Source organism: Brachionichthys hirsutus, chromosome 13, assembly GCF_040956055.1.
Source record: "Brachionichthys hirsutus isolate HB-005 chromosome 13, CSIRO-AGI_Bhir_v1, whole genome shotgun sequence".
NCBI lineage: Eukaryota > Metazoa > Chordata > Actinopteri > Lophiiformes > Brachionichthyidae > Brachionichthys > Brachionichthys hirsutus.
The window spans coordinates 3667859-3682532 of record NC_090909.1 but is presented as its reverse complement, the minus strand read 5'-3'; the positions used below and the strand labels follow the sequence as shown (position 1 = coordinate 3682532).

Genomic DNA, 14674 nt, shown 5'->3' with positions numbered 1-14674 from the left:
CCTTAGGTTTCATGCATATTTACATACATGTGTATTTAGTGTGAACTGTTTGTTTGGTGGAGTTGCAGCAGCAGCTTCCTCAATAATTTACCGTGCGCTGGGAGAGTGGCCTGCCTGCGTCTTCTTTATGAGATTTAATGACAAGCAGCAGTAGTCAAGGATTGGTGCAACTACTACTAATACTAGCGTACTTTCATCTTGTGCCCTGAGGGGTCGCCACAGCAAATCAACCTTCTCCACTTCACCCTGTCCTTTGCATCGTCCTCCCCAATGCCAGCCACTCTCCCACTGATGATGCCATGTCAGAGATAGCTGGGATTAATAATAGCCCAGGTGGAAATCTTGGCGTTGAGCAACGCCCACCAGCAGTATCTGTCACAGCCTCTGCTAGCTCGCTATGTTGTGCCCTGTTATTTCGGGAACCTACCACTCTCAGTCGTTCCCTTCACCTGGTTGTCTCTGCACGTCTCCGCACCAGCAGCCGATTCCATCATAGTCTACGCATTTATTCAGGCTCCACTTCACTCGTTCTCTGCCGGGGTATCCGGGGTGTTGCGCCGACATCTCCATCGAGTATTCTGTTCTGCCCGTTTTGCGCTTTGCCTGATTACACACAGACATCTGACTCCTTTGCCTGCTGGGTATCTGTTTACCTGCTAGTCTGGTTCTGGCTTTTGACCCCTGTTTGCATGATTTAGAATCCGAAATACGCCTACCTTTATATCACATCGACTGATACTTTTTTTTTTTTGATACAGCATCTCTCCATTATCCTTGCATTACAGGTGTTCTTCAGGACGATGAGTCTGAAGAACACCTGTACCTGTCCTGTCAGGAGAGGGCACCATGCTCCTGTTTTAGTTGCACTCCATTAAGGATTTGTTTAGAAAAAGAAGGTGTGCCACAGGGAGATGGTAGTGGAGTCACAAATTGCGTAAAAAAAGTTAGCTTTATGGGTAAAACTCCATGTGGAAAAGGAGCTGCCTTCTCTCTCTGGGCGCTGTCAGGTTTATCAATTATAATATGAAAGGACATCAAGTCTTTATTTATGAGTCAGATAAAACTCACAGAAGCACGGCTGCATATTGATATTACAGCATTTGAGTGAGTGCATGATGAAGCTTCGTGATCCTCTCTCACCATCAGCAGTCCTTTGTAAGCGTAGACGATGCCCAGCCAAATGGTCATGTGGGTGTTCTCACAGTGCTCCAAGAAGGGACGGATGGCTATGTCTCGGCCTTGGGGGTCGGCCTGTAGATGACACAACCGCGAGAAGGGTATTAAAGACACCGACAAAGCAAACTGGACAAAGCAAACACACACAAACAACAAAACACCATTGTCTAGAGAGTGAGAGGGAGAAAATAAAGAGTGAGAAGTGAGAACACGCGTTATTAAACATTGCCGTAACACAAATGAAGTTCCAGAGATGCACCGACAGGGAAACGGACTTAAAAGAGCCCCACAAACCAGCAGAGAAGAACGTTGCCATACCAGATCTCTCTTTGCGGGGATTCCAATTTTACAGTCAGTAACAAAAGCAATGCAAAACGTCCGTGCTAATCAGAATGACGGGCGTCAGCGTCCAAACATCCAGGTGTGCCGTCAAGCTGCTTCTCCAAAGGCGGCTGGAGTTAAGTGAATCCATGCTTCGGATGCTAATGGACACCACTAATGAAGCTCATTCATTAACGTGATTTACACCTTCGCCTTTATTTCCTGTTCTTCACCCACTCTCTCTCCACCCCCCGCTCCCCATCTCTTCATTGCTTCAGCTTTCACTTCGCATTCGCTCGTCTTCAGTTGCAATTTGTGATACAGGCGACTTACAGGCCAAATTAGCACCTGAGGAGGATATTAATACTCTAAAACATGTCATATCTCTTTTAGCACAAGTAACAGTTTGTTTCCTGGATGAATTAATTCGAGGCTACACCCATATATCAACTCTGAGACCCCCCCCCCCCCCCCCCGAGAGCGAGGCTGGGCATAATGCCACGCGGGTCCCCTGGTCTCTCTGCTTGCCTCTTCAGGCTTATTTACTAGGACATGTCTAATGGCTCAGCAGATGGCTTGAGCGTAGGCGAGAATAGGCACCTGCGAGAATAGCATTTAATTTATTCATAGGCACAATTCCCAATAAGGACAGATAAAGTGAGGTAAAAGCCTGAAATGTAGCCTCTATCCTCAAACGCGCCGCTCTGAGTGAGTGCTTTGTTTAATGTGAATGTTCTCATCATTCATAAATACACACACACACACACACACACACACACATCCCTCGAGGTTCAGAAAAATACCCTTTTCCAGTAGTCATTTCAGCCCCCCACATTCTCCGTTCAGCTCCTAATAATGTCATTTGGAGCTATTCAGGCATTCCTCTATGACCTTGATGGACTTAAACGGGAGGTTCTTAAAGAGCCAAACTGACGTAGCCAACAGAAATGTAAAATGGGCAGATACCCGATGATGTCCGGATGTCCTTTAAGTCCTTTAAGCTCATTTCCAGCTGCAATTCTCAATTGAAAATACAGAATTGCACTTAGCATCTTTCGCTCTCAACAATCTATCCCACAAAGGTTTGCATATCCAGGTGGAACCCCGCCCCCCCTTTAGATCAGTAAGATCTAGTCAACCTTTCCACTCCTCTCCCGAAGGTCCTCGTAACCTCCGATGTCTCAAAAGACAGAAGCAATAAGGAGAAAGGCTTGGCTCGGCTCGGCTCGGCTGTGAGTTCTCACACACTGTGGCAGAGCACAGTTGTAACCCCCCTTCTGAGATTTCCTGTGGTTCCTGTCACTCATGTCTGGGAATATTCTGGGATTAGATCTTGCATCCTTGTGCAGTGCAAGTGAATAACTGGTAGAGACAGGAAATAAGGCACAGAGCGCGTGCCATTTATTTTTCATGGCACCACAGTAAAAGTTGACACGGAGCAGAAAAGGGATCCCCAAACTTTTCATTTTCATCATAACTTCAAATAAAAAAATCACTATATGCATGTTAATGTGGATTTTTCAGACCTAATAATCTTTTTTGTTCACACAAAGAACTATAGAATATATGCAGACAAAAACCTTCTACTGCACCGTAACATATTCCCTCCTCGATTATCCTCCGTTGCACCATTCTAGATTGTTGGAGATTCATCTCATCGCGCTCTCAGATCAGTCGCCTCTCTATTTTGTGCACAGTTGGATTTTATCATCATGTGTTATACGTGTTTCTGCCTCATTTATTCAGATGTTTTCCTTTGAATTTACATCCTTTGTGCAGTTTATAGTCAGAGCAAAGACCTACAAGAACAGCGAGGGGGTTAGGCATCACCTTGCTTTTAATTAGCCAAGCGGCTTTAAATGTGCAACATCAGTTTAATTGCATGTTTGCACTCGTGTCCGCAGGAACCCCCGGCACGGAGCCAGAAAGCCTCGGCTCTTTCCCTTCTGCACAGCTTTTAACGACATCATCGGCCTCTCAGTCATTCATGTAAATTTCTGTTTTCTTTCCACCGAGCAAAAATCTTGTTCAAACAACAATTCTCCGATAAAAGTCACACTTGTCGCAAACCATTTAGTTCATTCAATATGAAAGACGTGTTTCTGCATCGCCGCTCGTTGCGTAGCGGCGGCTCTGAGCAGACTTGTGTCGCTAACAACGAAATGATAAGAGATATAATGCTCATTAAGCTTAGGTCTCTATCGCAGCAGAACACACAGCAGCTACTGCCTTCTGGGAGGGGAGGGGAGGGGGGGGGGGGGTGCTGTCTGGGGAGTTGCCAGGCAACAGGGCTGTAAGGTGGCATGTGGCCTCAAAGCGGTGGTGATGGCAGTAAAGGCACTGGTCCTCTAAAGGGAATCACTGTGGGGGGGGGGCTGATGCTGGAACGGCACCAGCAGATTGTCAATGAAGAGATGGCGGCTAGATGAGGTGATGAAGGGAGTGATGAGGGGAAGAAGAGAAGACAATGGCAGGTGGGGTGGAGCGAAGTCAAAGTGAGACAAATAGGACGGGGAAAGCAGCATGAGACAAGATGGAGGTGAGACAAAACGACTGTCTGTCAAAGAGTGAGGAATGACTTCCAGCGAAGAGGAAAGAAAATGGTCAGAGACAGAGATGATTGGGCGATGGCGAGGGACGACGGCAGAATCAGTAAGAGCTATGGAAAGATGAATGAGAAAGCCGTACGACACAGAACCCCAACCCTCTTGCTATAAGCTTTTGTGGTAAACTTTCTGATAGTCGTTTGTCTTCATCAAGGCAAAATCCAACATAAAAAGTAAAACAATTAAATCTAATGAAGAAATGCCAACAATAATAATGCAGACAAAAGGAGACCCTAAAAAGCGGTTTTCCTGCTTAATCGAAGTTTCTATGAGAAAAATGCTGTTATGCTATATGTTATAACAAAGCTATTTCAAAGAAGCTGGAAGTTAGCCAAGGAGCACCAAGTATCACAGTTGGTGTCATTCCTGGTTTATAGTCTCAAGTACTTGGGGAAAGTGAGAGAAGCAACTGTATTTAGCATATTGAGAAATGTTGGAAGTGCATAAAGAATGAATGAGAGGATGGAGCTTTAGAGAGTGGCAAGGGGGGAGAAAAAAAAAAATCATCAAAAGCAAAGAAGGCCAGGAGATGGGAAGATGAAAGGCATCCCAGTGCCACAGTCATTTGTAGAAAATCATTTGAAAAGCAGCAACCGATTTGTGTTTTTTTTACGGGGCTACTATGAAATTCTGAGCAGCAGTAATGGCCTTTAGACAAGCAGCTAGGAAACGTGCGTAATGGGCGATTCCCTCAGCCGGCTTGACAGGGAACTTGACAGCAGCAATCCCGAAAAGAAGGCGTTTATACACATTTAGCTGGTAGGTTGTTTTTTTAATGCACGCTTACCATGACATTTCTGCAAGCCTAGCTATTAGCCAGATGAAAATCACCGCCTGAATAATAGCATCTCCAAGTTACTCGCGTTAACCCATTCATTCAAAGTCATAGTTTTTGCCGAGCTTTATGCATGCCGTTGCCTTGAACTGGCACTCTAATTGCTGTACTTAACATACTTCAAGAAAATTGACTGCCTTTTTTAAGATCCTCAAGGTTCTGCTAACTCTTGACCCATGTTCCAGCAGCGATCAAACAGAACCCAACCCAAAAAAGACAGCTTGTCTTCTTCAGACATCTTTCCTAGAAGCTGCTGCTATTTGGTGTTTTTTATGTGTGGTGTAGTGGTTAGCGCTGTCGACTTACAGCAAGAAGGTACTGTGTTCGAATCCTAGTGGAAGAAGACGGATGGATGGATGGATGATTGGGACAGACTGACATTTTCAGATGGAGGCGTGACTGTTTCTTGACAAGAAGAAGGCAGTTTCTATCTGAGGTTCCGTTACCTTGTTTATAAGCCGTTAACTATGACCTGGATTAGTGAGAATCCTCGAAGACACACACACACATACACACACACACACACACACACACAACACATACATGAGGTCTCGTTTAATAGCTTTACTGACTCAACGCGATACGAGAGCAGGGAAGGAACAAAGCGCCCCAGTGAGAGAGAAAGAGAGCAGTGGAAGAAGCAAAGGATGTGGGTGTTAGAAAATTAGCTGAGAGAGAGAGAAATAGTGGAGGGAGGATGGTGTCCCCCCCCCCCGGTCCAGGATGACCTACATGCAGAGGGGCCATGGTGGCAGGGCAGCAAGACGCCGCTGGCATGACACGCCATGTGGAGCTCGGCCATCCCACTTCCCAGTGTGTGTATGTGTTAAATCCATCGTATGTACGAGTTTGTATGTGCATGCGTGTGTTTTACTGTCCTAGTTAACCCGGATGGGGGGGCAGAGGGTATTCCACTCCAGTGGATCCTCACAGATATTATTCTGGCTGACTTAAGAGAGGGAGAACGAGGTGGAGGCAGAGAGGGTGGGGGGAAATAACAATGGAGATAAAATGAAGCAGTCTATGTCAAGTCTCTATATATATATCTTCATTAAACTGCAGGATTCAAATCTCAAATTGAAAGATGCAATGCTGAAAGTATGAAAGGAAATGATTTATTTTTGTTTTGCTACTCATCTCTCCGCAAGAAAGTGGCACACAAGTGTTTTTCTTCACACCACTGGCGAACCTGTCACAGCACAAAGACTGGAAACGAGTCCGGGCTTCATCCAGGGAAACTGACAGCTGCTGCAGGTTTCTCATTTCCCTCACCGATGTTTGGCTGCGACGTCAGGACGCCAGGTTTCCTCTCCAGGTTTCTTGTAGCGATCGCCGAACGCGCTTTAATCTGCATCAGTCTCGATGCCTCAGCATATTTTGTCAAGTCCGACATTTACCTGAGAATTAGATTTGAGCTCCTTGGCTGGCATCCAGTGGGTGTGAATTGACAAACTATTAAAGAAACAGTGGAATACTGTAATCCTAGCGTAGCATTAAAATGTACTGCCAGGTGCTTCTGGTGGGTGCTGTGCCCTGAAAACATTGTCTGCATCAGAACTCATCAAATATTCCGATCACTCTTCCAATAAGCTCCCTTGAGGTTAACATTAATAGAGGGGGGGGGGGGGGGTGTCAAGGTTTTGGCAACGAATTACGAAAAAGAAAATCCCTTTTTTTTGTTGAATTTCCAGTCAGGACACTTCAAAATAACGGCTCAGAAGTTCCGTCTCCGTACAAACAAGCCAAAACAAGACATGTTGCACATGTAGATATACGCAATCACAAAGTTTTCGCTCTCATAAACACGCACAAATGGAAGAATGGTGAAATCACAATGAAATACGGACAAAAGCGAGATCAACACACAAGGGTGCGGCTTCCCAAGCTCCAGCAGGGAAGTGCCTTAAAGTGATTTATTACTGAACGCGTCATTAGTGTAAGCGGTTAACCCTGAACGTTGGGCTCATTAGCATATGCAAATGCAATGCTGCGTACAGCCTGGCATTCTGGTAGATTAGGAGCTAAATCTTTCTTTATGGGTGCTATCCTTGAACATAACTCCATGTCATAGCGCGCGCCTTCATCAACGCTCCCCATCTGCACACTGCGTAGCTCAGGGCCACACGTTGGGTGCAACTGTGACGCCGTCGTAGCCGAGGAGGTGGGCGCCTCACCGTGGGTGAACGTACACGGTTGGGAGGATTAGGTGCATTTCTGGGAGGCAGTGTAATGTTAGCAGCGGGAATAACTGCTAACTAGATGTAACGGCGGTGGGTACTCTTTGGCGGTATCGTAGCGCATCGCCGCAGAGGCGATGAAGAACTTCCTCCCCTGGATTTGTGCACAGCTGCGGATGCTTTAACAGTTAATCCAGGTCTCTGAAGGAACGTCGTAGTAGACGATTAAGCTTGGTGGAAAAGTGCCTTTACTTGTGCTATTTTAAAGATACTTAAAACATGCAGACTTCACCCACTGTTTTTTTTTTTTGCAGATGCTCATGATGCTAGCTTTTTAAAATGATTTTTCTGTTTTAATTGGCATCTTTTTTTCCCCTAAAATTTTAAATTCAGTGATTTTAAAGGAAATACATTATAGCACCTGCTGCATGTGTTGTCCGTTCACACACACAAAAATAAATGGCGCAAAAACTAAAATCCATGGAAATAAGCGCTCAAAAGAGACAACAGAAAATTAAACCATTCGATCCACACCAAGACTCCTTTTGATGCCTGGGTGTCAACTCTTATCTGAAGGGCCATGATCAGGATTTGTAGCTGTAAAGAAGCTCATAAATCCTGGTTGACTCTGTGACAAACGGAGAGCACCGAGATCCAGGGATAAGCCATCAGACGTGACAAGTTACGCTCACCCTGGGGTCTTTCTTCTGTTCTTTGTTCCATCTTTCTGACTCATTTTCCTTCCAGGTGTCTCCTGTGCAGCACCATCCTTTCTCAGGTGCTTAAAATGAGTCTTACTCTGGCCTGTTTGCCAGACAGTCCAGCGGTTGATGATCCCAAAGCTTATCTGGAGGTGGACAGACAGTCCACTCCGGGACAGATGCAACCCTTAGTGTCCCGTCAGACCAACAAACCTAAAGAGTAGTAGTAGAGATATCAGTACAGAAGAAGAGCTCATATTCTACTGTCCAAAATTTTAATGGCTAATGACAATATTTGATCATCTTTTCCCTCTTCTTACTTCCTCAATCCTTTGCAGGACCAGCCGTATTTAGTCCTTTCCTCTATTTGGATAACTTTCGATGCGGTTCAATACCAGATCAGCCACCCAAATAAAATCCCTACATCCATCATTATGTCAGCAATAAACCTTTTACCTGTTTGACTACATTTCCCATCAGCCCTTGTCGAGCAACTAGGTGCCAGAAACTGAATTTGCAGGAAAATAATCTGTTCCTATTCTACTTTTGTCGTTTCCACCTCCATGCCTGTTTCCACTTTCTGATACAAGGCCGTCTCAATGAATTGCATAATATCTTCCTCAGGAAAATTACCAGAAAGGATCTGCCATGTTAAACATTAATTGAGCAGGCGGACCTACTGTATTAAAATCCGCCCCAAGCAAGTGCAATAGCACTTTGCAGCATTAATTAATTTGCAGACACTTCCCGCTCAAGTACCTAATAACATCAGAAGCAACAATAGGAATGCAGACAATAAATGATCTATTTCAACCTGGCAAATATTCATTTTTCTTATCCTTTATGCACAGAGAGGAAATTGGCTTGGGAGCCCCCCCCCCCCTCGGACCCCAAAGACATTTCTCTTTCAGGAAGTCAAACAGCCCAAAACCGTTATTGTGCTCAAACATACTGCCCCGATGTTTGATTGGCCACGCTACGTATGGACCTCTCCACCAATCTCTCTATTTCTACCAAAGCGAAACAATAGCATTGTCTTTCCAGGAATCCGTCTCCCCTCCTGCCTCGGGCAGTAATTGAGTCCTTTGAGGCCTGGAGTTTCCGTGGGTCCTGTGTGTTTGTGGGTGCTTAATTGCTTGCTGTTATTCACAAGCAAGCCACATTGCATTGTAGTGCGTTAGTGGTAAAGACCGCTGGGTATTGGTTGACTACTTTCCCACGTAGAGAAGATTATAATATTATAATGAATGACATTCTGCATCCGTCTCTCTGCATGTTGAATGAATGAACAAATGCAGTTACTCTTCCTCACTGGCAGCCTTCAGCTTGTCTGAAGGGGAGGAATGTTTTAAACTTGATTCTGCGGCTTTAGCGCCTCCACTCGGCCTGTGGATAATATCTGCCTCAACATTCATCTTCTATACGTTTCTGGTCTCACTTCACGTGATGGCTGTATTTTTTTGATGCTATTTAATATACAGCCAAATATCACATCCTCCTCCAACCCCATCACGCCGTCCTCTCTATTGATGACTTCTTGCTCGACCTCAGGGAGAGCGAGAGAGATAATGATGCAGCATTCTGCAGGAGTCCATGACAGCATAAGGAAAGGGCGCACACACTTTTACAACAACAAAAATATGCACACCCAGTGAGATACGGCTGCAAGGATGCACTCCCACATCCCTGTGCACGAGTGTTGGGGGCAAGTAGTGACAGGAACGTGGGCAGTGTGCCACACTGAGGGCAAGGAGGACTTGTATGATAGGAGCATCAATGGCTGCCCGCAGCAGCTGGCACAATGAGTTCAATGCCATTGGCTTAATAAGACAGCCCTGCCAACACCTCACAGCCTCTGCATTGGACACACACACACACACACACACACACACACACACAAACCCATGCACACACGCACACAAGCGTGGGTGAGTCAGACCCTCCCAGGGGCATCTCCTCACCTAGCTAAAGCTTGGCTCTGACAAACACGACACCTTATGGTTGGATGCTGGAGCCTGAGGAAAAACGGCGACACGCACGCACGCACACACAAACACAAACACACACCATCCTAGTTCAATTCCTGCACTGCGTGTACGATAAACACAACAATGTCCCAATGCATCACATTTTGTAATAGAGTGCAATTTATCCACAAGAAACACGCTTTGACTTAAGATTCAACTCTTGCGCTGTTTGTGTTCATTACCAAAATGTGTGTGTGTGTAGGTGTGTGTGTGTGTGTACAGTACAGGCTGACTCTCCCTCTGCTACATCAACAGCAGGCAGGAAATCCATAACAGCTTAACAGTCAATTACTTCAGCTGTCACTAGCCTGGCTCCCCCCCCCCCCCCCACCAGGACGGGAACCAGCCACGCCCAAGGAGGCTCTCACCTGAGTAATGGAGGCGCGGCGTGGTCGTGGAAATGAAATTGCTGCACATAAATAGTGATTAACAAAAACTACCAGATCTGAATGAGCAATGAAGGCGACTCTGTATGTTCACCTGAAGAACAATGCAGCCGTCCAATCGGCAGCGCCGCCGATGACGCAAAGGAAGCGTGCGTTCAAGTTAACTTATTTTCCAGCCCTCAAAGCATCCCCTCCTCACACATCTCGCCTCTGAAGCAGGAATACCCAAGCACACACTCGCGTTTCATCCAGCTTTAGCCCACTTCTTCTCCAATCAAATACCTTTGTACTAAAGCTCAGGAAATAAGCCTATTGGGCCCCTTTCACCGATGGCCGCCACCGCTCCAGTAGAAGTTAAAAGAAAAGAAGGGATGCCAAGAAAGTGCCCGTTTCAAAATGTGTTTAAAGCGCAAGGAAACTGTTTCTGGATCCAATAGTTGCTCATTGTGTTCCAGTTTTAGCGAGAGCATATGCTTCTCTTGGTAATGAGCTGGATGCAGTTGAGAGAACGGAATAACTGAGCAGAGTGTCCACAACAGTGTTCCAAGACTTGACATGAATGCATCAAATCAGCCGACACCCTCATCATCTGATGATCCATCACAGTCAGTTTCCGCAGGCCTCTCTCATTCAGTCTTGAATGTACATTAAAAACACACAGAAAGAGGATTGGAGGGAGAGCCAAATCAGAAAAATAGAATATCTTGTCTGATTTTATTGCCACATGGAGCTGGCGGTGTGCCAGAGATACTATTATCATCGTCCGATGGTCTGATGATGGTGGTTTCCAGGCCTCAGCTGGTTCCGCTTGGCCATCGGGATCATCACCAGGTACTTGCCACATTCTCCCTGGGCAGAGGCCGCACCATTGGAGCGTGCCTTAGCAGGCAAGGTTGTTGACTAGGCGAATACTGGAGACACAGAAAATTATTATCTTTCCCTCTTTTCACTTACAGGACAGGTGCCAGATGAAATCATAGTGGGGTCTATCTTAATGGAGAAGAACGAGAGACCGACAGAAGGGAGGAACGGAAGAAAGGGAGAGCAAAAAACATTTGGACAAGCACCCTGAGAAGAACTTAAAATAGCAAAGACGGCAAAGACAAAGGGAAGAGCAAGACGAGCGCACACGGTCTGTGGACGTCGCCGTGTGAGCACGCGTGCCTGAATGAATTTAGCCCACAATGTAGAACAGAATTGGCACTCTGATTGAGGCAGATTAATTAAAAGCTAAGGCCTTGTTAATTACACCCAGCTATCTCAGACAGATGAGCTCTAAGACGCGCCGCCTGTCCCCCCGCCTGTGATGCTCACCTCACTTCCTCTGGTCCTGCCCCACTTTAGTGCACTGGGACAAAAGTGGACACTGCTGATAAAACCACGTAAGCCCCATTTTTCCCTCCCGTCATGGGAATTGCATCATTTGTTGCCGGCGGTTATCGTATTTCACTGACGCACAGTAATGTCTGAGGATTTACACATTTTTCATTTTATTGCTTTACTACATTATTGAGCCCGTAAGAGGAGGAGGAAGCACGCAATGCACTTCAGGGCTGAGTTTTAGCCGGTGCAACAAAATGCTACTACTCCATCGCTGCCACTTCAGATTTACTTCCTTTTATAAGTGTAATGAAGAACAGTGAATACGGCTCTCTCTCTCTCTCCCTCTTTCTTTGCCCTCTCATCCCTTGTCTCTCCATTTCTCAGCCCCCTTATCGATCGCCGGATCCAATCAGGCTCTTGAGACTACACGAGAATCTCATTCTGAGGACATGGCAGCACATATTAATCTGAGCACGAATCAATAGACGTGTGCCTTGTGAAGGAATGCAGGAACATTTTTTAAAATATATATATTGGAAACATTTATGTGTATGCATGTGTGCAGAAAGGCAATTAAGATTTGAAATAAATGCAAAAAAAAAAAGGCATGTAAGTGTTTTGTGTGGCGCCTACAAATAGCATGCAGGCCAGAATAATAAAGCGGATGCATAATGAGTCGTTAAAGTTAGCTTGTCGTCAGCATGATGGGGATGCGAGAGATATAACGCTTCTGATGAGACGACAGAGATAGACAAGGTAGGAAAATGAGGCTTTCCCAGGAGCGCTTGCAACCTGACCCCTCACTGCAGATAAAGTTCTCTCTTTTAAAAGAGGCTGCACTGCTGGAAACACACAATCATCACCCTGCAAGTGTTTTTGCTAAATGCAACGTACGATAAGCCATTAATTAAGAATGAAGCATCAATGAGGCGGTGCCCAATACTGCCGTCACACCTTTGTGACTCTCAAGTAACACAGCCCCGCCTTTCCTCTTGTACCTTCTTCCGGTGATGCCGTTGCTCTCTCTAACTCGCTCTGATCCGTCTTTTGCTCCCAATGATTAACGATTGTGGCTAAAGGAGGGGCTACAGCTTCAGTACACACAAGATGCTGCAGCTGTGCAGCACGATTCTGTTTCCTCTGCGCGTCAGATTAACTCACAGCGATGCAGAAAGCCGCACAGAGAAAAGAGGCAACGCCCACGACGGCCGCAGCCCCAGGCAGCGGATAAAAGTCAATGAAGGCCTGCAAAGTGGACGAGTGGTGGACAAAATGCACACAGCCTCATGCGTGCACATACACACAAATGGTGTGGTGAAGGGCAGCAGGAGACGCTGCACAGTGCGTCAGGCAGGTTGATGACAGGACAAGTCTCATGCAGAGGGCCCCCGCCAAGCTGCAGCTGATAATGTGCAAAGTGCCACAGAGAAGCAATCAGAGAATTCAACACAGAAATAAACAAGCGGTGCACGCGTCGCAGTGTTCATCACGACAACATGGACGTACAGTTCAGTCTACAGTCTGGGTCTTTATCACCTCCGTCAAGGAGGTTCTGTTTCTGCTACCTTCACCAAGACGCTGTGGAATTATGTAGTAGTGGACAAACAGATTTGTTGCATCTTCAAAATCTATGAATCTAGATCCAGAAGAACCCGCCATTACTGAAAGCGTGATACTTGTGAATAACTTCTAAACTGATAATGACATCAATGTGAATCCAGTAGTTTAAGGTTTTTGTTTTCATGGTTAAGGCATCTAAAAATACAGATAAAATAAATGTAGGACAATAATTTTTGGTGTAAATCACAATATAGGGAGACTGAGCTGCTTGGCGGAGGTCTGAGCTCTCCAGCTGCTTCTGTAGTTGTGAACCTGTCATCTGCTTTTTAGTGCTGCTCTATGCTGCATATTATGTCGTAAACCAAAAAGTTATTGAGCATCAGACTGCGCTAATAAAGGTCACTCTGAGATGCGTCGCCTTTGGCAGCAAAGGAGAAAAACATTCCTGACCTCAGCGAGGATTCCAACACCTCCCTCGTCCCACTTGCTATACGGCATATTAATCCAAGAAGGAGGAACATTTCAGGAGAAAGAAAAAGCATCGGATGCCATGCTGCCCTCCAAGAGGCAACAGCAGAGCTAAGTGGATGTGGTAAGTTCAAGCGGTGCTGCCCTCCCCCCCTCCAGTGATGCTGACAGTTCATTCATTCATGATCGCCCTCTAGTTCCTACATTTCCAGAGGTTTTGTGGATGGCAGAGCTAAAACCAGTCCCAAACGCAAACTGTTATAATCACTGGAGTGTAAAGGGGATGGCATATATGGGGCATTCATTGGTCCATTAGGGATATTCTAACTACCAGTTGCAATACAATGATTTTGGGCGTTTAGTTCTTGGCAGGAACGGGGCATTAAAAGAAGACGAAGGGCAATTAGCAGTTCTGTTAATCGGCAGCAGTAAATTTGACTGAGTGTCTATAAAATGAACATCGGTCATTTTAAAAAGCAACCAATGAGGATTTTATTCCCTGTGAAGGGATTGGAGCCCCCCCGCACACACCTGATTTATTTCTTACCACCATGAAGAGCATTATTAATAATGCCTGAGGAATTATTCATTTTTAATTGCCAAACTGACAACAAAATGTTTGCAGGCTTGCTTCTAGAAAAAGATGCACACTAAGATCAAGGCAAGCAGAAAATTCACAGGGGTCAAACTCAATCTTGCGGCGCGCCCATCGCAGCATCCCAAAATAGCCTTCTTGGCTCTTTGAAGAGTCGACTTCAGAAGTGATGGGAAACAACAACACCGGCTCAAAAAGAAGGTTTAAGGAGAGGAAGATTTACATGCCCACGATCACATAATACAGCCCCCCGGGTCAACACGGCATCACAAAGAGATTATATATATATATACACAGTATATAATTACAACTGGCTGAAACATTACCTACGAAGGGGGAACTGATAACTTACAATGCCTGCTTTTTTTTGGTAATTCTACCGGGTAATATTTCTCAGTCGTCGTAGATTTTGCATCCACGTTCATTCCACAGATAGACACCTAATTTCAACCCACACACGCGCGAGTCCTGACACGCAGACGCTCTCCCACCCCTGCAT

General features: G+C 45.7%; 1 protein-coding gene across 1 annotated transcript in view; it reads right to left on the bottom strand.

Annotated features, from left to right (window-relative positions):
- Window positions 1-14674, bottom strand: part of gabbr2 (gamma-aminobutyric acid (GABA) B receptor, 2) — a 69515-nt gene that overhangs the window by 6829 nt on the left and 48012 nt on the right. The window contains exon 14 of the mRNA XM_068747559.1: window positions 1141-1251. Within this exon, the coding sequence (XP_068603660.1) occupies window positions 1141-1251 (111 nt within the window). The remainder of the gene's footprint in view (window positions 1-1140; window positions 1252-14674) is intronic.